This window comes from Tetrao urogallus (genome assembly GCF_951394365.1).
Source record: "Tetrao urogallus genome assembly, chromosome: 7".
Classification (NCBI taxonomy): Eukaryota; Metazoa; Chordata; class Aves; order Galliformes; family Phasianidae; genus Tetrao; species Tetrao urogallus.
In genome coordinates, this window is record NC_136820.1 from 47440957 (window position 1) to 47464112 (window position 23156).

At 44.9% G+C, this 23156-nt stretch overlaps 1 protein-coding gene across 1 annotated transcript in view; it reads right to left on the reverse strand.

Moving 5' to 3' along the window:
* Positions 1-22556, reverse strand: part of CRHR2 (corticotropin releasing hormone receptor 2) — a gene marked incomplete at both ends in the record, with an annotated part of 131458 nt that extends 108902 nt beyond the window's left edge. The window contains 2 exons of the mRNA XM_079538034.1: positions 12629-12722; positions 22485-22556. Coding sequence (XP_079394160.1) covers positions 12629-12722; positions 22485-22550 — 160 coding nt within the window. The remainder of the gene's footprint in view (positions 1-12628; positions 12723-22484) is intronic.
* Between the last annotated feature and the right edge of the window lie 600 nt (positions 22557-23156).

The window sequence follows — 23156 nt, forward strand, 5'->3', positions numbered from 1 at the left end:
GTTTCCATCACACACACAAAATAGCTTTACGATGAGGAGGCTTCTCACTTGCTTATTTGTTGCATCAGCCACTAATGGCTGCTTTACCAAACCTGAAGGCAAATTGAAAATAACAGTTATTAACAGTGAATGTTTTCATTTGAGCCTTTCATAAAGGACAACCCGGTTCCATACCAAACCACAGAATGGTTTGGTTTAGAAGGGACCTTTAAGATCATGCAGTTCCAACCCCCTGCTATAGGCAGGGACACCTCCCTCTAGACCAGCCCATCCAGCTCACAACTCCATCCAGCCTGGCCTTGAAAGCTTCCAGGGAGGGAGCATCCACAGCCTTAATTCCACTATTCAGTGTCTCACCACCATCATCACAGTAAATAATGTCTTCTTAATATCTACCCTAATCTGCCTTCTTCCAGTTTAAAACCATTTCCACTCATCCCGTCGCTACGTGCCCTTATAAAAAGTTCCTCCCAATAAGAGTTCCTCCCTATCCTCTTTCCCCAAAATCATTACTTCCACTCCATGGAACTTCACATCAGTCAAAGAAATCTAAATTCAATCCCGTATTTTCCCATGTCAGTTTCATTTTTTTTTGCCTCTGATATTTCTGGAGAAGAAAAATAATAAAAACAAAAGCAAGAGCAGTTGGATCAGTCAATTAGAAAGTATCATTGTGTTTCATGTAGGGATATCTAAAACTTCTGTAATGTAAAAATGTCAGCTCCTTACTTTTGATTGCTGCCTTTTTAGTATCAATTAATCAAATACCATAGGCAGGCTGCTGTGCCAGAACATCTCCAGTTCTAATATTCCTCCAGCAATTGGCTTTGAAGTCTTGGCAAATCTTTCAACTTTTCACCATTTACGACCAGTTATGAGGACAGACAGTGACAGGGCAGGGGGGAATGGTTCCAAACTAAGATGGGAGGTTTAGGTTGGATATGAGGAGGAAGTTTTTCACACAGAGGGTGGTGAGGCACTGGAACAGGTTGCCCAAGGAGGCTGTGGATGCCCCATCCCTGCAGGCATTCAAGGCCAGGCTGGATGTGGCTCTGGGCAGCCTGGGCTGCTGGTTGGTGACCTGCACACAGCAGGGGGTTGAAACTGGATGAGCACTGAGGTCCTTTTCAACCTAGGCATCCTATGAATCTATGATATATAAAGCAGAATTAAAGGATCCACATATGGATGTTTTTGCCATTAGGTTTTTTTTTTGGTTTTTCAATTGGGAAATCTGATCAAAACAAAGTATTCCCATGTGCTGCAACACTGAAAACAAAAAGTAACTGCAAATGCTGACGGTAAGCTAAGACACTCGGCAACAGATTCTTCCTGAAACCTCAGGAAGAGTTAAAATGTGCTCCAAAATCTGCAATGCAGACCAAAACTTAAGTATGCTTTGCTTGTTTCATCTGTAGCCTGTGGAACTGCAGAAAAACTAAGTAATAGATAGCACATAATACTGCATGCATTTTTTTTTTCAATTGTGTTTTCTCAAATAAAAGGGATGCATGTCTTTTGTTTTCTTATGGATGTTGACGAAATTGTAACACAAAAATAGAAGGCGTAATCATTTCCACTGTGTATGTGTGTGCTGATGCCCCTCAGCACTCTGCATTCCTGCTGAAAATGTTCCCATAACTCTTCAAGTTAGGGAAACATTAGCCAAAAGTTTGACAACATAGATGGCTATTCTCATTTTAATTGTCATTTTATGAAAAAAATCATTGCTTGTCCTATAAAGTGCATGTACTGAGCTACTTTCTGCTTAGAGATTTGTGTCTTTAATAGTAAAGCAAGATATTTTGTAGCAGCCCGAAAAACCACGTCTTTCCTGCTAATACCAGTTTTACACTGGGTTCTGAGATGGCTTCCTAAGAAATTAAGTACAAAAAGAAGAGCAATCAATCAAAACAGCATGGGAGAACACCAGCCTCATTTCTGAGCCAATAAGGCAGTCTCTCCCAAGGAAAAATAATATGCAGTATATATGGTGCTTGCCAAGTTCACCCGGTGGCTACTGGAGGAAAGGCAATTAGAGCATCTGACATTTATCATTCTTCAAATGACCATATATATACAGATATTATCATATCGTAAAAGCAAAGCAAATTGCTCGAATAGGACACCATCCATCTTTGGCAGGGATTGTGGTTTTAGCTTGCTAGTTCACATTTGAAAGATTTGATACTCACTGGAGCATGGCTGCACACGGAGGGAGGATTAACCTAAAGATTTCATTCCCATGTTCACAGTGATGAACTCACAAGAAGTGTCCTCGAGCAGACTAACAGTGAAACTGCAGATGTACTTCCCTTTCAATTAACTATTTCCCCTTTACTTACACAGAAGGCAGAAAGTAATAGTCCTCCACGTGTTGCTAAATCACCTCAGGGATGCTTTCAAAGAAAGAAGGTTCTTAGGAGCATGATTAATTTCCTGTAACCCCAGATACTGCAAAGTAGACATATGCAGCCACGTGGGCCTTGGGCTGTCTCTATAATCAACGAAGAACCCAGGCTTGTTTAAAAGACCAGCACAGCCCTACTGGTCCTGACTGAAGCTCCAGCTGCTGCAGCATCCCATCTCCAACAGCAGCCCTAAGTGGGTGCTTAGGAAGAGCAGGAGATGCATAAGCACTCTCCCATCCATCGTACTAATCTCAGGGGATTTTCTGAACAGGATGAGCTTTCTCTGGTACAGGAAACCTCTGTGCATTTCAGTGTTAGCTAGGAAGATACTGGCTCCTGAACGCTTGGCCTTACGTACAAGAGGCATCTGCACAAGACAGTTTAAAGAGAGAGCCTTGCAATGCAAACATTCCCTGCACTGCTCGTGGCAGGGTGTTAGGAAGGACAAACAAACCCGCAGACAGGCTAGCAACTTCATTACCACACTATTTAGAGTGATGGAATTCAATTCCTGCAGCGCATTAATGGAGATGAGATACCACACAGCATTTACACCTTTGGGAATCTGTTTCTCATTTGTTTCCTCTGTTAGCCATGGGTACGTGTACTTTAAGCATCTGAATCCACAAACCATCTTTCTGTCTAACATTTACGCACCAGAGTAATATCACTCAGCAGGGTGCATCTCCAGTGCCTGAGTCTTCTTGCATGAGTAAAGATATACACAGGGCAAAGCGGTTGAACAGTTCAGGTCTTAGAGGCTTACATAAATTCTGTTAACATTTTCCATTATCTTTTTCTTACGGAGCCAGCTTGCACACTTTGACAGCTTAATGAGTAAGATGAATGTCTGGAGGGGAAAAAAAACAACCAAAAACTTCCACAGTTTTTATTTTGCAATGGAATAAGAAAGCCAAACGATTTAAAGCTGGAGCTTTACAGGTCAGCTTTGCATTTTGCCTAGCTTTAGTCATTAGCTATTTTTTCATATGTGGAATAATGCAATAAGATGCCCCGATCGCAGGGTTGGAGGCCAAGGCAAATCAATTCCATGCTTAACAGATTTTATTCAGAAAAGGCCAAACAAATTGATGCAGCAGAGAGCTAAACAAGGAAGGATGAGCTGTCAGATGCACCTTTACACTAGGTGATGAATGCAAGCTGAATCTCTAATCCATTTTCTGTATTCACTTTCTAATCCACAGTAGGCCATGAAAACATCAGTAAGTATGAAGCATCATATCACAGAATCATAGAATGGCCTGGGTTGAAAAGGAGCACAATGCTCATCCAGTTCCAACCCCCTGCTGTGTGCAGGGTCACCAACCAGCAGACCAGGCTGCCCAGAGCCACATCCAGCCTGGCCTTGAATGCCTGCAGGGATGGGGCATCCACAGCCTCCTTGGGCAACCTGTTCCAGTGTGACACCACACTTCCTCAGTCCAGCCACTGTATTCTCAAACAGCATTTCTGAGCACATCTCTCAATTTAGTGATGGCAGACAGCAGAAGGTCCCCTTGTTTTTAAGCTTTTGGTAGATACTGGTAGATAAGGCAGTGCCAGCAGGTACGTGTTCGTACACATGAGCCTAAGCCACATAGGAATTATGATTAAACCTTCACACAGAAACGGATAGAGCTCTGTCTCACCTCAATCTGTCTCTATGGTGGCCGTGACTGTGCCTCAGGAACACTTCTTCACAAGCAGTATGGAAACACCAATTTCCCAAAAGCAGGGAGAAAAAAGGCAAGACAGCCACTGGATGCCAACAAGAACACATTCGGAAGCCCATTCCTAAACTACAGAGCCAATACCAGAGTCTTGATCATTCTATAGAAATCAGAAACCAAAAAAAAATAATGATTTCCTATCGTAGACCACCTCTACCATTTCCTAATAATAATTACCACGTTACACTTCATGTTTTAGAAATTTCAAGAACCCTCCATCTTCCCAAACAATGCAGTCTGTGGTAGCACTGTTGCTCTGTGGCTTTGCTCTGTGGAATGGCCACAGTATTATTTCCCTTCTTGGAGGGCTCATCAATTCACAAACCCTTCAGAAATGTGAACCGAAAGGACAGCAGGTGTTCTCATTTAAGACCAGATTCAACGTGAACAGAAAAAGCACTACATCTGTTCAGTAAATCTCTACAAAATGAGAAGCTCTGCAAAGTGTATTTTTATCTGCCAAATGTAAGAAAATATCTAATTTAGAAACTGCACTCGGCAAATGGCAGTTATTGTATCAAACGTGTAAATCTGAAGATTTAAGCCTGGTTGATGAAGCATGGTGTTGTAGCAGTCACTACCAAGCATTTGCTCAGAACATGTCACACAGCAGTGACAGATCCAGGACTCAGATATGCCAAATAATACATCTCAGTGGCACGTCCCCACTGTAACACGTTTCTGCTTATGGGCTCTGCCTGTGCTATTTGCATTTTGCCCTGTTCCTTTTCCATTTCCTTACCCTTCACTGCTGCATCTCAGGCTGGCAGCATGGAACCTCCATGCCAACGCCATCAGACTGATTGACGTCAGTTCTTCTACTCCTCAGTGGGATCATGGGATCTGCCCTGACTTCATGCCATCAGCAGCCCTATTCTACAGTCAGACCCACACACCCAGCACCTCTGTCACTCCATGCCGTTGTGCTACAGATGGTTTTTTCTTAGCCAGTTCAGTGCTGATGCCATTAAGAGACTTTGCTGATGAAGGTGTTTGGAGGTTGCTGCCTTCCTGCATAATGCAAAGTCCAAGGAAAGTGATTACTGACAGTAAGATTGTTGATAGTTCATTCTAAACCACTTCTAGTGTAGTTGGTCCCTCTTCTAAGTCAAGGCTATTTCACTGAGTAGTGTACAGAGGTTCTGCACAAGTGCCCATATATGGGGTCAAGGCACTGGAGCAAGTTCTTATTAAAACACATTTTCACATTCAGAATCAGAGCAAAAGTCAGATCACAAACTATAGGGACTCTTTTTAAAAGTACAGGAACAAAGGAAAAACAAAACCCCAATCTCTCTGTGTTGCTGTCACCACTGTGATGGCTGAGAGCTTCACAGCCTCATTTCAGGCTGACAGCTTCACTGCCCAAGGAGGCTGTGGATGCCCCATCCCTGCAGGCATTCAAGGCCAGGCTGGATGTGGCTCTGGGCAGCCTGGGCTGCTGGTTGGAGACCCTGCACACAGCAGGGGGTTGAAACTAGATGAGCATCGTGGTCATTTTCAACCCAGGCCATTCTATGATTCTGTGATTCTATGATTTCTACAGCCCAGAGATTTTTTTTTGCAGTGAATTTTGGAGGAACTGGTCAGTCTTTGGATATCAGGGGCAAGTGTGGGAAACTTCACTCGCGCATGTTTTCACATCTCACCCATAAAAATGTTGCCGAAAACAAGACTTCATTTATTTATTTCTTCATTTATTTTAACAGCAAATAATCCTTGCTGGTGGGACACAGACCTTGCTGGGATGTTTGCACAGTCCCTTCATACCTAAGAGTTTCTGCACAACCTCAGCCTTGAACTGACCCAGATTTGAGAAATGTAGCATTTTAAATTATAAGGACCAGCGACAACAATATGAATTGTGCAATACTGCACACTGCACTCAGCTTTATTTTGGGAAGTCCAAACAAGCAGCACTGGACTAAATGCCTGGTATGTCATATGAGGCAGTGAGAAAGTAAACCACCATCATCGCCTCTATTTAAACAGTGCCACTGCAACATCTGAAAATAGGAAGTGCTAGGAAGTTCACTCGTGTCCTCAGTTCAAGGTCTGCTCGAGCAAATGCTGTTGTTCAAGGTTAACTTTATGCCCATGAGCAGTAACTGAGTTGTGTGGATGTGACAAAAGCATGTTCTTGAGAGCCCAATGGACAGACCATGCTCCAGCCAACAGGCTGAAGCACCAGGAGCACAAAGCAGACTTTAAAATAAATAGCTGATCCAAGTATCATCACGGATGGAAGGGCTCACTAATGCAACCTGCTGGGAAAATCTGAAGGGAAACTGTGAGAACTGCTGCCATGCCATAACTGTGGAGGGGTATTTAAAGATGCAATCAGGCCAAACTTTCTGTTTCTAAGAAACTGAGTAGGGTAGTGCACAGAAATAAATAACCCCTAGAGCAATGAGTGTCTCACCTACGCCATTTTGGATAGGAAGTCAGTTATAGAATATGTTTGTCTGTCATGAAACTTCCATTTGCTAAAAGAACGATTGATTGAAACTGACTTCTAAAAATAAAAATAGTCAGCCAAGCAAAATCTGCAGCATATGAGCATTCATGACAGTTTTCTTCAGTAGCCATCATCTTGTTAGAGAGTATTTCATATGCGTTTCGAGCTACAAATCTGGATTTAACTCCCATTTTGCGGGCCACATGATATATGTCAGACCTCGGTGAAATTCCCATGTGGAAATGCCTACATAAGGTGCCTAGATGGAGTGGAATCTCTAGTTCAACTCATCTAGCTCACCCAGTACAGTGAGAGTCAATGGAGATCTAAGGAAGGACTCAGATGACCACACGTAGGCACCCAGTGCCACCAGATCCCTGAGACATTCCTCCAGCCAGCAGCAGCTGTTCCAGAGTCTCTTGTGGGTTCTGTGCCATATCTGCCAGCCCCACAGGTCTCAGGTGCTCTAAAGCATCTCAAAGGGCACCAGGACACTAAATCCAATCCCAGTGACAATAATGGGAGATCAGACTCTTAATTTACATGTAAACACGAATACCCAAGTTGACAAATCTGTGAGTTGATCCCCATCCCTGAGTCCAGGATAGCCCTGATGAGAGCATGCTGGCTCCTAACCACGTGCACTTTCAGTTATTACCTTCTGCTCTCAAACTCCCAAGCTCACTATCCTTCCAACAGGCTTTGAGCTTGCCCTAAGAGAAAGCCTACGTTGCTCTTACACTGGAAAGAATCTGGATAACAAAGAAAGTCTTCTAAACACAAACGAGAGAACCCTTTCAAGTTACAGCAGCACAGATAAAACCTCCATAAATAAAACCTAGAAAACTCAGATTTTGTTCAAACAAAGCCCCGAGAAGACAGAAATTATGTAAAAATGAAACCACTCACCATGTCTGCAAAGTCCATTTTCTCACAAATAGTTACAAAAATTTGTTTATAGATGTTTGCACTTGTGACAAGTTCACTGAAGCATATCCATCTAGGGACATAATCAAGGAACTAAAAGCATGTAATGAATCATCAGCTTCAGAGTGGGAGAAACACTGTGCTTAGTATCAAGTGTTCGTACCTTTTCTGACCAAAAAGGATGGGAAATCATTTTCTGAAGACACACTTGATGATTTTTCATGTTTAAAATAAAGCTTTACAATTATGTATTTTTTTGCTTGAACATGAATATTTCAAATTAAAGTTAAGAGAAATACAGTGCCTGTAACAGAGGTTAAGTATTTAATTGGTTCTCCAAGTAAAGCCTTCAAATTTTCATTTCAACAAGAAAGCCACATTTTAGGATGCTGTTTCCCACTTCATATGGTTTTGTCACCACTCTACACAAACATATACATCCATGTACTCTCCCCAGTACTTTTCCTAACTGGAAATGGAACTAGATCCACGATACTTCAGTGGTATTCAAAGGTCAGAAACAACCCGTCTGAAATAGTGCTTGCTTATGTCACAAGTTTGATGAGGTTCACTGTGGGACCTTTAAGATGCTCAAGAAAGAATAAGAACGCAGCTTTTAGGATCTTTCCTGTTCTGCCTTATTTGAAGCACTGGAGAAGCCCCAAGCGTGACTCACTGTGTCAGCAGCAGAAGAAATGATAGAAATCTCCAAATGGAGTCAGATTAGTTGATGCTTGACCAGCAACACTGAGAAAACGTGTTGGAATCCAACGCTGGACACATCCCTTTCATACTCTGAGAGGATCCCTCTGCTAGAGCTTCCTCGAAGACTTAAGAAGACAACATCAAAGCAGTATAGTACAGATTTTGTACACATGGAATCCTACGCTACTTAAGGGATTTATGCCCTCTCTGTGGGACACCACTCTTTCACCATAGCATGAAGTGACCAGAATAGGGGCAAGGAACCATGCCTGAACTGAACAGGATCCAGTGAAACAAGAGCAAGGCATCATTTTGTTCTCTCAGTGAATCCCAGGACTTCATGAAATGGAATGCATGACACATCTAATCTAGTGTCTCCCATTTAGTGGACTGTCTGAATAGCTTTAAATACTATAAATGCAAATTACAATCTTCAGTGTGAGTAAAGGATAAGAGAGAAAACAGAAAATGTAATTCCTATATTAACACAGCAATTACAGTGGCACTGGCCATTCACCTTCTTTCAAGCCTTCAGTTTTGGAAAGAAAATCCTGTTTTCAGACTAATCCACTTTTGATAAGGTCTTAAAGATTGTATCCAAACAAGTTAATGGACCAAAAAGTGGAACAACAAGACTTTCACAGAGATCAAAAGTGAGTAGGAAGAGATGGAACACAGGACTTGTAGTCTCTAGTGGAAATATGTAAGATGGGAAAACGTGAAAGGAAGCACGACAAAACCCACTGAAAAAAACCAACATAACAAACCCCACATTACTATGAACAGAGGACTCACCTCCTCTGAATAAAAATTCAAGCTCTAACTTATTGTGGGTATCACACAATATATAGGGTTACAGTCAACTGGACATCCTGGAGATCAATGTAATTGCAGTCACAGCATATGAAGAGATTACAACACCAGGAACATCTTCAGCTGAACCACTGTAGAATAATCAACCAGTATCTCTTTCATATGAAAGAGAAGTGAGAATAAAATAAAATTCCTCTTCAGGTCCACAAATACACACACAGTCCCATCAAGCTCAGAAGCTGCACCCAAGCAATCATGAAGGCATTATTCAGGAATTTTTCAAGGAAACAAAACCCAATAGAGTGAGCGAGTTATACTGCATTTCACCTCTTCAATTGCTTGGTTTAAATCACTTCAGACTGAATTTACAAAGTCGTTCACTCAGCAATTTGTTGCACTTGCACATAAATGAAAATCTCAAAGCCATTCTACTCCATCTGTCTGAGGAGGGGAGGAAATTAACATATTGGACTAATTAACAGCACCCTGTGAAAAAGAGACAAGGAATATATCCAATTACAAAACCTGCATGTTTCTGTTCTACCAGCTATAAATAAAGATCGTTCAATATGGCTCTCCTTGGGTTATTTATTTATTTTTTTGGTGGATTTATTTTCCTCTGTCACAGATTATATCTGCACTGTGTCAAAGACTGTGATCCAGAGAAAAGACTCAGACATACAGACAACAGTTCTGGTCTGATTCTGCACATCTGTAGCACTGGGCAGAGGACACCAAAGTTCACTGTGATAGATCCTTGCTTTCATAAGGGTCCAAAGTTCAAGATGCACACAGTAACCTAATTCTGGGTATCAAAATACAGAGTTATTCATAGGAGCTTTTATTCTTTTATCCCTTTAGGGGAAAAAAACAAAAACAAGCAACCATTTCACAAGCATAATACCTGTCTCCTTTTAGATCTTCCTTTAGGATGCAGTAATGCCCTGCAATTTTGACGAGAACTTCACTGATGAGAAAGAGGAGATCTCTGTGCTGTAGACCTCCATTTTTAAAGGGAAGACTCATGGCTGAAAAGAAGACCCTGAAGACCCTGCAATTGTCACGTAAGACAAGAATCACAGAATCACAGAATCACCCGGGTTGGAAGGGACCTCAAGGATCATGTAGTTCCAACCCCCCTGCCTAGCAGGGCCACCAAACATACACATTTAGATCAGGTTGCCCAGGACCCCGTCCAACCTGGCCTTGAACACGTCCAAGGACGGGGCATCCACAACCTCCCTGGGCAGCCCGTTCCAGGGCCCAACCACTCTCCCTGTAAAGAACTTCCCCCTAACGTCCAACCTAAATCTTCCCTCCTTCCACTTGGATCCATTTCCCCTAGTCCTGCTATTGTCAGCCCTTTTGAAGAGTTTACTCCCCTCCTGGCTGTAGGTTCCCTTCAGGTATTGATAGGCTGCAATGAGGTCACCCCGCAGCCTTCTCTTCTCCAGGCTGAACAAGCCCAACTCCCTCAGCCTGTCCTCATAGGGGAGGTGCTCCAGCCCCCTGATCATCTTAGTCGCCCTCCTCTGGACCCTTTCCAAAATCTCCATGTCCTTCTTGTACTGAGGGCTCCACACCTGGACACAGTACTTGTGGTGTCGAGAAGCACCACCTTGGTGCTCCACCACACTGATCACACCAAGAAAAACGTACACTAGTATGTCTCACAGCTGTGCTTGAACTTAGGCCTATGTCCAACCTGCCTGAAAACGAAGCATCTTAGGGGTTTGCTACTTGTATAAGCCCAAGCTCAAAGAAGCTGGCGGGCTCATAGGGTTTTGAAGCACACTGCAGGCGTCACAGGAAGATTCAATAAACACCCTATGAAGGTATGTTGGGTTGTCTCTACATAGCAATCGAGTCTCTTTAAATCTAGGATAGTGCTTTACTTCTTTGATCGGTGATACCTTACAATCATAGAGCGATGTAAGAGACTTCTGTGGGTTCTCTCTACCCTGTTTATCTTGAAATCCTATTATAATAGTTGCATTCATAGATGCAAATAACCCAGAAAATTAAATTTTTGCCAACAATTGAGAAGTGAAATGTTTGCCAACTGTTAAGACAGTCTGCTGTAAAATTTAGTTCTTTGCAGTAGAAGCCATGGAAAAGAAAGCATACACTATGAATTAATTGAGAGTTTTACAATAGTATTTACAAAAATACTCAGAAGTCAAAGAACACCTGAAAGAAAGGTCTAAAGTTATGGAAGCTTTCACAAAACCTCATTTATCTCTCCTTTGTTTCCAGCCACAAAATGGTCATTAAAAGTTATACAAGTGAATATGCCACAAGGCAGTTGCTCCCTAGAATACAAAGGCACGAGTTACAGAGCTGAGGCTGGATTCATAATACAGGTCAATGCACCCATTTATATGCAGATGAAGAGGCAGTTAAGGCAACACAACTTTCAGACTTCGGTCTGATCAGAATATTTAGATCAGTTTATTGTCCTTAAGTCAAACACAACTGATCTGATATAGCGTATGGAAAGAATTTTTCTTCCTTGAACCTCATTTGCTTTGTCATTTCTCTAAGGCTGGAGAACTGCATGATTAATAACAAGACAATTTAAGTTCCTCCCTCTATGAGAATTTAGTGTGGGGAAAGCAAAGTGCAAAGCAGCAAAAAACCCTACATCTGCCCCCAGCAGAATCACTCATTGCACCATGCACCCTCAGTCCTCCTGCAGAGGAGTGACTGACTTTCAGTGTGCCTCTCCTCCTCCAAAGCAAAGCCAGCTTCAGTTTCACATCTCTTAATCAACCACTTTTGTGTTGATGCATTTTAGCCAAGAATCAAACACACGAATCACTGCTTTGCTCTGTTTTAAAAGTGGAATAAGGAAAGCCTTAAATCCTCCTCATATCCTTCTCAGTCCCTCCTCCTGCCTGCATTCACCTTCTGAAGAATCTGTGATGTTCCATTTTCCCTTCGTCCCAGTGCTGTCTCCGTCTTCTACCAGAAAAGACTTATCTCCTAACATGAAAAGAGTCAAGCTTTGAAGATTTATGATCAGGAAACAGAAATTGTAAAGTTAAAATGTTAAACATGCTTTGATTTGAAGGACTGATGTCTTTCACAGAAAATAATCCATCGGCCTGACCGAAATGGTCCAAGGTTCATCTCTAGCTTAAATAAGCTGTCAGTCAGGTCAGAGAACGTGTGAATGCCATACAAGGACAGGATTTGGCTACTGTGGCCACCTTTGCCTGCCCAGGCTGGCTATTCCATGTGGCACCTGGAGAACTGCAGACAGCCTGTGACACTGAATCCAGACCAGTCCAGATACAGGCACTGGAAGTACAGCCCCTCAATGATCTCATTGGTGTTGACTCAACAGATTCAATTACCAAAAAAAAAAAGCTGTCGTTATTCCTTCACTTGAAGCTCTTTCCAGGTGTGCAAAATTCGAAGTTTTCTCTCCACCTCACATCGCTGTATGGTGCTGCCAATGAAATTTCAAGGCTGGAAGCACTATGTTTATCTCAGCAGGGAAAGATGTTCCTGGAGCAAGGACACTTTGAAAACAGATCCTACAGTAACAAGAAGCCACTGAGAAACAGAGAAATAAATACCTGTGACATTGGTGCGGGCTGACAAAGCTTCACAGTACTTTTCCAGCAGAACAGACAAGGGCAGGTTCACAGAAGATTCACAGTGGAGAACTATCTGGATGAACAGACAGAAGCAGCACAAAACAAACAGTAAAGCAGCAGCAAAGGGCAGAATTTCTTCATCATGACTACAAAACCCCCCAGCATTTCACAGCAGTTCCCATTCACAATCAGTTTGGGTACAAACAGTCCCTTACGACAGAGAAACTTATGGTTATATCTGCCTTGGTTTGTGACAGCAGGTTTCATTCGTCTGCTGCAGGCAGACATCTACAAATGAACCACATACACTGGATCTTTTCTTGTGCCAGCTACTCAATGGCTTTACCAAAGCCCAGGGCACAGTTCAGCTCTCCTAACAGTATATGCCTACAATGGAGTAAGTGAATCAAATCCCATTAAAGTCTGTGAGTTAAATTTTTATCAGCTACACTTAAAAGCCTACCTGACTGCTAAAAATCATTACATAGTCAAGAAGGAGAGGCAGGAATTACCAAAGGGCAAGGGTGAGGTGCTGGAACAGTTGCCCAGAAAGGCTGTGGATGCCCCATCCCTGGAGGTGTTCAAGGTCAGGTTGGATGGGGACCTGGGCAGCCTGGTCTGGTATTGAATGGGGAGGTTGGTGGCCCTGCCTGCAGCAGGGGGGGGTTGGAGCTTGATGATCCTTCAGGTCCTTTCCAACTGAAGCCATTCTATGACTCTACAATTCTATGATAAAAGACTTGAAATAAGTGCTTCCACTGCCTGCATGGGGAAAGGTGGCATCCCTGTGATGTGATCCATTGCTCGGAGGGCAAGTGCTAGCAAGAGTAAAAGTAGCATCATCAACGTGGCACTTAAGGAAGCTGCAGGTTCAAGACAGGACAATAGCACCAAATAGATTTTAGGAAATGTACATGCAGAGATGAAAGCAAGAAATATGTTGTCATTTTCAAGCTTGAAAATTAAAATTATTGAAGTACCCTCTGCAGACAAAGGACAAAAGACAATAGAATTGTACATCTCAAGGTGCAGCTGAATTGGGAGCAAGAGAAGCTCTTGAAAAGCCCTTGATGAAAGGCAGCACTAAAAGTGCTGAGAAAATTCAGGAGTCACACATCAATGACAGAAACCTCCATTTTCACACTGTGAAACAAAATCTTCCTGACTTCTTCTGAAGGGATGTGAAGCCCTGACAACAGACAAAATGCCTTTGCTTTTCTATTTATGCAGAATGACTAACATAACACAGGGAAACAGCCACAATCTTTGAATGCTGACACTATATTTCAGTGCTTTCAGATGTATTAAGTGACTGCAGAGCCCTTTTTATATCACCCAATTCCCTACTGCTCAATAAGAAGTGGAATGAATGACCACGACAATAGAATTCATCAGCAGTGTTGGTCTGGAAAGAACTTTTCTTTGTACAGTACCACTTCTATGTCTTTCTCACCACTTCTACATCTTTCTCACTTTGCTGTTATTTTACATAAGAGGAGGTCTTGGAAAACAAACAAAAATCCTTTCTCAGATTTTATTCTTTTTGAACCAATATGATGATCTCCAGCAGGAAGATTTGAACCTCAGCTTCCCATAGCAAAGCCTTGCAGCCTGGCGGTCAGGACGAGGAGATGTGCAAAGGCCAGGGCTGCCATCCTGAAGGGACAGCACTCCAAGCCAACCTGCCTGAAAGCAGACTCTGTTATGGTTGTGTCAGAACCAGCCACGTGAGCTGACATAGCAGACGTAATTCGTCCCTCCTATCTCTCCACCCTTCCGCCTCCTCTCAGGCCAAAGCACTTGGCTCAGTTCAAAGAAGAAACTTGAGACATCTCCATGCACTGTAAATACACTGCATGTTCAGCTGTCTGCTTCCTAAGATGACGGGAAAGAACAGACAGAGGTCGAGTTTAGCACAGCATGTGTAGGAACGAAAAAGGTTAAATGTCACATTTGCTTTAGGGTCAACTTGGGTTCATTTGGCTAGAGGGAAAAGCACCTTCTGCTTCTTATGTTGCTTTTGCTTTCATTTTCTCTCCATTAACCACAGCGAACAGCTTTCATCTGTATGATATTTTTCAAAAACTGTATTTAAAGCAGGCAAACCCTAACAATTAATACTTAAAAATATTTGTAAAGTATACAACAATAATAAAGAACAGCAAAATAAGGTGTTGCCTCTTGATTCCTACTAGAAGACTCCTTTACTCACACAGCATTTCTCCTAAGACAGCCAAGTCCTCTTCCCATCGAGTCAGTTCGGTGTTATCTTGCATATTAACCTGAAATGTCTACCTTAATTTCTACTGAGGACATCTACAAACAAACGAAAGCAATGCATGAGACAGAAATTAAAGTGACATGGAGTCTCTTAGTGTCTCAGCAGGGAGGCCAACTATTCGTCTGCAGGCCTGTTCTGACTGCAGAACAACGTACAGTCAGTGTCCTGCCTCTCCTGTGCTTATCTTCTTAGATCTTTTCCCTTGGCCATGATCAGTGTTAATTAATTCGCTGCAGGTCTTTATCTCATGTCACTCACACTGGAGAGGTTGGTTTCTTCTCTCAAACACAAAGAAATGGTCACCGTAACACAAACAAGTCCAAATGGGTATGAATGGGATCCAAAATGTCAGTACAGGCATGAGATCACCAGAGAGATGGAATGGACAGCATCTTGAAATTTAACTATATCATAATAAGAAGCAGCAGAGGATGAAGTCAGCATGACTGGAAAGTGCAAAGAGCTGAAGTGGGAGAGGATGACACACAACAGTGCAACATTTGCTGTCAAGATAAGGGAGGGATGCTCAGGAAGCAGTGAATGCCAAACATGGACAGATGCATACCCTCTGCTCTTCCATTCTCATATAAGAACTCCCAGATGCTGTGTTTCAGTTGTCTAATAGCAGCCAACTTTTCTGAGAAAGCTGTTAGGGATGTGGGCTGCAGATATATACATTCAACAACATTAATCCCTACTGAATCACAGAATCACAGAATCTCAGAGTGGTCAGGGCTGGAAGGGACCTCAAGGATCATGAATCTCCAACCCCCTGCCACATGCAGGGCTGCCAACCTCCTCATTTAACACCAGACCAGGCTGCCCGGGCCCCCATCCAACCTGGCCTTGAACACCTCTAAGGACTGGGATTCACAACCTCTCTGGGCAGCTGTTCCAGCACCTCACCACTCTCACAGTAAAGAAATCATCTTTAGACACCAAATAGAAAAGGATAGGTAAAAGCATTCTTCATGGCTAGAGAAGACATGAATCTGACATGTCCTTTTGGACACACTGAGCAAGATGAAGCAGCCTTCCAATACCAGTTTTGCAGTTATCAACCACAAAACATACACTTGGTCCACAGCTGTCATGATTTATAGATCCATCTTCTATCTCCACTGCCACATAAAGTTTCAGGCTAAAGTAGGTATCTATACCCCGTAAAGACTCATCCCGAGTACAGATCTGTGGTGACAGATTAGTCATTAGGCAATTCAAATTAATTAGCTTGAGAAATCCTTCTGGCTCGAAGGCAACCTGAAGCTCTCCAAATGCACCATTTCTACAATGAGATCAAGTATTCACCTGAATGTAAGCCACAGCAATTTTTAGAGCTGTGTAACAGAATTGGGAAGGAGCATTTCAGAGCAGCAGCCCAATTAAATGCCAGAAATGTCTGCCTGTACCCACAGAAGCTCAGTTTAGGGAATCAGATGCATCTAACTTTGCCTTGAAAATACAATTAGTGGAAAGCTTAACACAGCAAATTCAAAGCAAATCCCACTCCTCAACAAAACCCATACCTTGTTCAAATACAGCTAGGGAGCTTCCAGGGCATATGGGCATCAGTAAAGATTTACAGGGCCTCCTGCCATCACCAGTGTTTGCCAATGAAAACAGATGCTTTGAAGACAGCCTGGGAGAGGAGGGGATGGCACTTTCCTGTAGTAAAGATGGTTACTTTCCTGTCCTGCAGTTCTTTGCACCCAAGACATATGCAAGAGAGATGGTAACTCAAAGACAGTGCCAGAAGGCCATCACAGTGGAAATATTTTGCTTGCTGAAGAACCAAAAAAAATTCAGTCCTATGCTTAAGATATCTTAGGCCTTTCCCAATTCTGTTACTTAGCTTTGCTTAACGCAGCAGCATTTGGTTGTATGCAGTCATTTGGCTCTGCTTCACCAAAAAAATAATTTCCATTCGTGACAGAAGGTCTAAATAGAAGTTTTCACAAGAATCTGCAACCTGAAGCCTGAGCCAGCTAAGGTTACAGTAGAAGGACAGATTGCAAGCACACTTCAAGGAAAAGCCTCCTTTTCGAGTCATCCTTCAGCTCTTTCACCCCCCTGTCACTACCTGCCTCTAAATTAATCCCAGTGGCTACACAAAACTGTGCTGCCAGCTACTGATCCTCAGATGAGCTGGGAGATGCTGCTCTATGATCTTAGTGCCCAGCAAGTATTCTGCAGTTCTTCCAGAAAGTCTGGAGAAGCAGAATGTGCATCTGCAAGGAACGGGAAATGTGACCTCGGTTCAATAAATCGGCCACACACGCGTTTAGTTCTGAGCATGAAATGGAATTCAGAAATAAATTAAAAAGCCTCGAGCATCTGCTACACTGAGACAACAACTAAACAGCACTGCTGTCTTCCAAACTTGACGTTACACCTTCATTGAGCATCTGCCTATGTGCTCTGCTGATGAAGGGTGATGGGGGGACATCACTCACTGCATGCACTGTGTGCCTTCTGAGTCACAGCATGCAAAGGGAAACTGTTCAAAGCCACCCATCAGCTGGGTTTGTCCGACCAAATCTCTCCCAAAACAACGAGATATTAAAAAGGATTAAAACAATGTTTGAATCATGGGCCACATCTGTCTTCAAATAAAACTGTAGAAAGGACAGGTTTTTAGTTTCATTACACTTGAAGAGTTTTGCTCCTCGTTGCCCATAACCGTAGATATTCTGTTCAGTATCTGGAAGGACAGCAAGCCTGTCATAGCTCTGGCTTCACATCAGCCCTTATGCTACGACTTTACACTAGGACCACGACTAATTCCTTCCTTCATCAATATTTGTGGAATTGGCTTGCTGGGGGATTGTTACTCTATGAAGGGTCTCTCACATTCACTGTGGTCTTTATTGCAGATCTCCCAGCAGAGAAGACAAGAGGCAAGAAGAGGAAAGATCCTCACTCCTGATTTGGAGCTCACCTACTCAAAGTCCTGTCTCCCAGCCATCATTCTGGCCTTCCTCCCTGCTCTGAAAGAAACAAATGACAACAGAAGGTGCAGCCTGGATCCCAGACGTCCTCGCTCCCAAGACAAGGAAATTGCAGGAGCAGCACAGCAGCTCCAGGGCCTGCAACAGAGAAAGCTGAACAGCTGTGCCTATGATGTCCACATTACAAAGCTCTGCCAGAGCTGCTGGCTCACACACCATCCCTCTGCTCCTGCTGGCATGAAACTCCTGAAACCCAAGCTATGGCTGGGCTGTGGGAGCCTGCTACTGCCACTCAAAGGGAATTGATACTTCAGTCCATGCACTGAGATGCCTGCTAGCAGAGCCTGGCTGCCAGCCCTGCAGACAGACTGTTCAGGTTCATCAACAGGCTTCCTTTAATTCACTTTCACCTCCCTCCCTCCTTCCTCCCACAACTTCCCACTGGAAAAGGCACCCCTGGGAGATGACAGAACCCCCAGAGCTAAGGCAGCACCCAGATATCAGCATCACAAAGCCTCCAATGTCCCAGGGACTTGAGTAACAGCAAGAGAAATTATCCCAAAGCTCTCACGGGCAGGTGGATCCCTTCCAGTCCTCTGGCTACTTCAGCTACTATTACCAGGGCAAGGCTTTAGCATTGTAGCGAGGACAGCTAATGTATTTTAATCTCCACTGGCATTACTCACTATTTACTTTCCCGGCATACACATCCCAAAGTGGATAATTATTCATCCAGTATTATGTAAAAACTTTGTAGAACTTCAATTCCTTTCACTTTTTTGCAGCTCTGTTGAAGAAATATTTTTCATCTCTTGACAAACCTAAGGGATTTCCTTTCTTATTTAAAGAAAACATGCCACCTTTCCGTACAAACACACGCCATTTATTTGCTTGTTCCCAGAGGTCGGCTTCCAAGTCCTCCACCCATCCAGATCCACAGTAGAGCTGTGGGTATGAGTCTTGTCAGAACAAGGTGTGCATGGGCAGCACGTCCCCAGCATTGCCCAGCTACGAGGTACTCGTGAACTGGAGGTCAGGACAGGATGTCACAGCCTGTCTCTGCCAAGTAGCTTTCTCAGAATGCTGCTGTCACTACACAGCCCTTCCCAAACGGCCTTTGTTGGGATGCTGCAGGCAAGCAGGCCTGCGAGAGCTGATCTAAACGATCTTACACTGGGAACTGATCAGTGCTTCCAAAAGCAGGACGTGCTGTATGTCAGAGACCATTGCAGTGAGCACCTAACACTCATCCCCACTGCACTGCAACAAGGAGTGCAGTTCTCCTACGCTGGGATGCGGTCGATGGAATTCAAGCAGCCATTGATCTGAAGGACAGCTCTCGCAGGCTGACTCTCAGTGCTAAACGACTAGTTCCTACTAGTCTTCCCTTGGAATAAAGGCTACAGCAAAGTTTACCAAACTCTTCAGAGAAAAAAAAGTTAAACACTTAAAGCTCTGCGCCGAACGCTTGCCAGCTCAACCAAATATGGCCATTTTCATAGCTATTCAGATACAAAGAAAAGGATTAGCTGGGGGGAAAAAGTAATTCCATACAAAGAAACAGGTTGATAAAGCAAAGCAGCAGCGAGTGTTTAGTTGTCAAGGCTGGCTGTTAGGAATAGAAAGCTGAGGAGGCAAAGAGGATGCTTCTGCAAGGCCTTGGCACGTAGCACTGCATATCTGGAGAGGGGGCAAGGAGGTGCCACGGGGCCACCGCAGAGCTCCAGCCTCACATCTGAGAATTTACGTTCGCACTTCACGTGGGAACAGTCAACACCTGAGATCACAAGTGGTACAGGGCAAAAGAAAGATGTTTACAGGATTGAGATTTGTAGAGGAAGATGTGAATTACTGAAGTGTCATTTACTGGATACAGTTTTACACTGAAGCGAAGCAGCTTTCCACAAAGCCTCCTTCTATGTCTCGTGCTGCAAACCTGAAAGCGCCATAAGCGAAACATGATCAAATTCAGCAGTGGTTAGTGTGCTTCTACCACCTGCATTTACTCATGTCCCCCACAAGATTGAAAAAGAAAAAGCAGGTTCATTTTTCAAAAATCCATAGTTATATATATATATTTTTCTAATAGCAATGTTTTTTTTTTAATACCTTTTTTAATAACTTAATGAGCGAAACAAAAATAAAAGGAAACACAGAGACGTTCCTTTATAAGCTGGTATTACCCACTGCTCTGGTGCTTTCATTGTGAATCTCTCAGCTCATCCCATCACCAGCAGGATCCCACAGTAATCTCCAGCAGAAAGAAAGCTGATCGCTGAGCTCAAAGCAATGAAGAGTTTGCTGAGAGGAAAATGCCTCCCTCGGGCACTCAGTGAGAGCTCTGAGCAATGGGAGTAAAGCACGCACCGTCGGAGCTAATAAATCAAACAGTGCAAAGGTCTGTTTTAAGCACTTAATCATTTACACTGTTAAATTTTTAGAATGGTTCCTGGCCACATTTTTTGCCCCAAGCAATCTAGCAGTATCTCAAACAGTTCCCGGGAATGACCTGTGAGTTAGGCTGCTCCGCAGACTGATCTCAATACGCAGTTTGTGCACAGTTTCCCCATTTTAGAGGCTAAAGGAGTTTAGGAGTATGGGCACAAGCCACGCTTGGGCATCCAGCCTGAAGACTGAATGGCTTCCCTGGCAATCTTAATGTACCAGCAGAGGTAACAACCTTGAAACTCAAGAAGTGTGGACCTCATGGTCCTTGCTTTGCCCTGTCCTTCTTCATCAGCTTCAGCAGGCGGGTACAGCTGAGCTCTGGTTTGCAAAATGAAGACACAGAGTTAGAAGACCTGATGGTTACACCTCTGCTGCTCCTGGCAGAACAGTAATACAAGCAGATGTCTTACACGAATGAAAGCCAAAGTCTGCTTTCCCTCAAGCTAAGGGCAAGTATCACAGAATCACAGAATAGCCAGGGTTGGATGGCATCCCAAGGATCATGAAGCTCCAACCCCCTGCCACATGCAGGGCCACCAACCTCCACATTCAATACCAGACCAGGCTGCCCAGGGCCCCATCCAACCTGGCCTTGAACACCTCCAGGGACGGAGCATCCACAGCCTCTCCGGGCAGCTGTTCCAGCACCTCACCACTCTCATAGTGAAGAACGTAAGTATGAGAATCATTGAAACATTTCATGGCAAAACTACCATCAACCATCTTCAGCCATTCCCTCCGTGCCCCCTCCTCTAAACCACATGAGCTCAGCAAGGGCTCTATGTCAGAATGCTAAAAGAATCATTCGCTTTTGCTTCATGGTTTGCTTGTTTGTTTGTTTTCACATCCAAGTACTTGCATTTTCCACTGTATCATATGTACAGAAACCCTTCAAGTGAACATAAATCTCAGAACCTGAGCAAGTCCTTCCCCCCAACCGGCCCTGTGAAATCTGACAGCCCATTTGCACCAGCATTTTCACGTGGCAGATCCAATTCCGTGCTAGAAAGCTGCCTTGTTTCATACCTACAGTCCCCATAAAACACAGCGCTCAGCTGCTGTGAAGACTTCAGCTTCCTTCAGTAGTTAATCCCATGCCTTTGCCCAAATCCACCTAAGTGAATGGGGCCATTGACTTCAGGTCAGCTCTGAAAGGTTCTCAAGTTAAACAGGGACTTACAAGCCTAAGAAGGCTCCATCCCTACAAGCTCCTCCATCTATATACTGAGTATACCCAAAGTAAGCATTCATCTCTGAATAAACACCTCTTACAGACCCTTGGCATTGTGATGTGACTCCTAATGGGTTTTTTCCTTTCTTTTAGGGCGACTAAAGAAAACAAGTCAGCCACCCAAATTTACACAAACAATTCCAATGCAAAGCTACAGGAAACTGAAGAAAAAAGCCGTGCCCATAGATTAGATCTGCAGGGGAAACACAGGGCGTTTTTTATCCAGCAACAAAGAATGAGTCTGGCAGCACTGGGCACCTTGGTACTTCTGATAACCTCATGGCAAGGAGTCCTCCTGTCTGTGTGGGAACTGAAGTATTGTTCTGTACCGATGGAAAGAAATAAGGGAAAGCACAGCTAGGAGGACGAAAGCCAGAAATCTGCTGCTTTTATGTCATGGGAGCAGCCGTCATGAATTAGGAAGCAGATCAACGTCTCCTGCACACCTCACACACCGACAGCCAGAACGGGCAGCGTTGGTTGGAAATGTTGGTTTTTTAGGTTGAACCCAAACCGGCCGACCTCATCCCATGGATGGAGAAAGATCAGAAGGAAAGATCTCCTTGATGTTCTACTCAAGAGAAAGCTGGAGCAAACGCTTGGGCAGATGCACGGATCGAGCGACCGCGTTGAGAAGGCGATGGGAGCGGAGCACGTGTTGAGAGCAAGCACGGCACGGCGAGCCGCCGAGCTGCGGCACGAAACTCCTTCACGGACAAGGGGAAAGCGAGGAGAGCCACGGCACGGCCCGGGAGCTCAGGGGGACCCGGGGCTCGGCGGCCGCGGGGACACCGGCGCGTTCCGGCGCTGAGGGGCCGGACGGGAGCCGCGGCGCTGAGCGAGCGGGCTCCCGGCGGGGCGCGGGGCGCCTCCCGCTCTCCCTCCCGCCCCGCTCTTCCCCACCCCCTCCCCGGCCGGGGCACTTACGGGCAGGAGAAGGAGCGCGGCGGTGGCCGCCGCCGGAAGGCTGCGCTGCGGCGCCCGTCCCGCCATGGGGCCGGCGGGGGTTGCGGGGGGCTGCCCGGGCTGCGGGGGGGGGCTGCCCGGGGCCGGCGCTGCCCGCTCAGCCGCGCTGCCCCTGCGCTGGCATCTCTGCCGCACCCCCCCCCCCCCCCCCCTCCGCCCCGCTGCCGCCCCTCACCGCCGCCCCGCAGCCGGCCCCGGTGCCGCCGGCGCGTCCCAGGGCAAACCCCCGGAGGGAGGGAGGGAGCCTGGCGGGGGAGCCGAGCCCGCCCTCCGCCTGAAGCGCCGCGGGGATGGAGGCGGCCGAACCCCCAGCGGAGCGCGACCCCCACAGCTCGGGGGATCTCCGTCCGCCTTTGCAGTGGGGGTAAAAGGGGTCACCCCTCGCCCTCAGCCGGCTCCTGTAGTGACCTCACTGCGCGCAGCGCTGCTGAAGCAGTGTGGTCATCCCTTCCCCAAGCGCCGAGTGCGGTGTTGAGCCCTTTCCGCGAGCACAAGGTGCGAGGAGGTTGCCTTCAATGCGAGCCTCCAGAAATGATGGCGATCTCCTTCAAGTTCCCGTCTGCTGGGGATTCCGCTGCCCCGAATTCTCCAGGAGCAATGCAGTTCCCCATGCCCGGACTGCAAGCACAACTG